General features: G+C 34.6%; 1 protein-coding gene across 4 annotated transcripts in view; it reads left to right on the plus strand.

The window, feature by feature from the left end:
• Positions 1-2,544, plus strand: part of LOC107694359 (protein PRRC2A-like) — a 41,612-nt gene that overhangs the window by 11,665 nt on the left and 27,403 nt on the right. For all 4 annotated transcript variants that reach the window (XM_016494049.1, XM_016494048.1, XM_016494047.1 and 1 more), the window contains exon 2: positions 1,612-1,763. In XM_016494049.1, the coding sequence (XP_016349535.1) occupies positions 1,649-1,763 (115 nt within the window). In that variant the 5' untranslated portion in view covers positions 1,612-1,648. The remainder of the gene's footprint in view (positions 1-1,611; positions 1,764-2,544) is intronic.

Here is a 2,544-nt window from a genome sequence, read left to right on the forward strand (position 1 = left end):
AGAGTCACATGATCCTTCAGAAATCATTCTAATATGCTAACATGCTGTTCAAGAAACATTTTATTATTATTATTATCAATATTTAAAACACTTGAGTACATTTTTTTCAGGATTCTTTGATGAATAGAAAGATCAGCATTCATCTGAAATAAAAAGCTTTTGTAACATTATACACTCTACCATTCAAAAGCTTGGAGTCAGTTTTATTTTTGAGGGGGGGGGTTATATAAATTAATACTTTTATTTAGAAAGGATCCTTTAAATTTATCAAAAGTGATGATAAAGACATTTATAATGTTACAAAATATTTCTATTTCAGATAAATGTTGCTTTGAAATCACAGGAATAAATTACATTTTAAAATATATTCAAATAGAAAGTTATTTTAAATAGTAAAAATATTTCAAAATTTTATGTATTACGCAACGGAAATCATCATCATCGTTCAGAAGCTGAACTCTCCTCCTGTCAGCATTAAATTCAGCATTCAAATAGTGACCGACCATCACGCAGAGAACACGCGATCATGCAGGATACACATGCACACTTCACAAGATCTCACAACTGGATCCGACATATTAATTACTTTGTTTAACCGTTCTATCTGATTATTAGACAGATTTATGTCCGTATTAGACAGAACTGTTGACGACAGCGAACAAGAGGGAGAATGTGAGCACTGTGTGCTCAGGCGCTGCCGTTCTCAGTGCCGTCAAAATAAAAGTCCGTCGAGCCATCACAATAAAAGTCCCGCCTCGAAAGCATCGGCCAAACAGGAAAACCTATCGGCCAATGCCGATATTTAAAAACGGCAAAATATCGGCTGATATATCGGCCGACCACTAGCAAAGAAGCGTTCTGTGTGAACAGCCCCTAAGTGTGAATTTGATTGATTAGAAATAAAGTATTTGACCTAATTTCAGATTTAAGTTCTGTTCACACCAAGGACGGTAACTATAACATTTTAATAATCATTCCAATTCCATGAGAATAGTGAAGTCACTCCACAGCCATAAGAAAAATGGCACAATATCATTGGAATTGCTTTCAGAATTTTTTTTTCCAGCTGATGACTTTAAAGCAGCATATGATATAACTGCAGAAAGAGCTTATAATAACCTAGGCCTAAACATTATCGTCGATCTGTGTAGGTGCTGTAGGTATCTCTAAAGTTTGTGGTGTGAACGGACCTTTTTACTTAATGGTGTTCAATCTCCTTTTTCTAAGAGATATTGTGAAAAATTTATATAAATAATGAAACCTAAAAACACTGATTCTTGTCTTCAGAATATCCATACTCATACCCATGTAAAGCTGATAAATCTTGTAGCTTTCATATGTGGTAGGATGTAAGAAAAGGACTACACAGAGAAAAATCCACCCATAGAAATTACATTAGTGATTTGGGTCTTGTGTATAGTATTTGCAAATACAGCCGTTTCAGTAAAACATAAACGATACCAAACACCCTTCCTTTCATGCCTACACTTGGCTGTTCAGTTTGGCAATTTATTTTGATCCTGAAAATATGGGAACACTTGAAAGGGGACACCCTTCGACTCAGCATCACGTTCTCCCTTTTCACTCTCTCTTTCTCTCTTTCTCTGTCAGTCTCAGGACTCAACATACTCAATGAGCGTACAGCGCAATGTCAGAGCGCTCTGGGCAAACGGCAAAGGGGAAGGATGGCAAAACCAAGTATGCGTCTCTCAACCTGTTTGATACCTACAAAGGAAAGAGCATTGAAGCACAGAAGCCTGTTGGTGAGTTTGCATTGACTTAAAGCTTATGTTTAAAGTAGGGCTGGTAAGCGATTAAAATTTTTAATCTAATTAATTACATGATGTGGTGATTAATTTATCTAATTAATCGCAAATTAATCGCACATCAAATTTGGCTGAAAAATTACTCCCAAAAGATAATTTAAAGTCATTGTTGTGTAAAGCATCAAACAGACATTTCAAAAGGTAGATTCAGCAAGAAATATTTTGTTTGATAAAATGTATTACATATATACTCTTTTGGACCATGAGGGTGAGTAAATGATGGGTGGGTGAACTATTCCTTTAATAATTTATTTTATCACTTATTATTATTACTATAGAAATATTAAATTATTTCTTTAAGTTTTATTTCTTTAATAGTTTCTAAATAAGAAACTAAAACTGCCAGTAGGAGGTGGTAAATGTCTTAATGATTAAAGGCCCGTTCACACCAAGGACGATAACTATAAAGATAACGATAAAGATATAGTTCTAAAAATCGTTCTCAGTATTAAAGAATAGCAGAGTTCACACCACAGCTATAACGATAACGACAAAGAGAAACAATATCGTTGGAATCACTTTCAAAACGATTTTTCTCCAGCTGATGAACGATAAAAAATTGACAGCCAATCAGAATCCATCCTGCTGTAACGAGCTCAAGAATTTAAAGTGGCAGAGGAGCATGCACTTAGAATAAACAGACAGTTATTGTTCGCTGGTGTGGACGCTAATATCGTTATCTTTATAGTTATCTTTATAGTTATCGTTCTTGGTGTGA

The sequence above is a fragment of the Sinocyclocheilus anshuiensis genome, unplaced genomic scaffold (assembly GCF_001515605.1).
Source record: "Sinocyclocheilus anshuiensis isolate Anshui unplaced genomic scaffold, SAMN03320099.WGS_v1.1 scaffold1240, whole genome shotgun sequence".
Classification (NCBI taxonomy): domain Eukaryota; kingdom Metazoa; phylum Chordata; class Actinopteri; order Cypriniformes; family Cyprinidae; genus Sinocyclocheilus; species Sinocyclocheilus anshuiensis.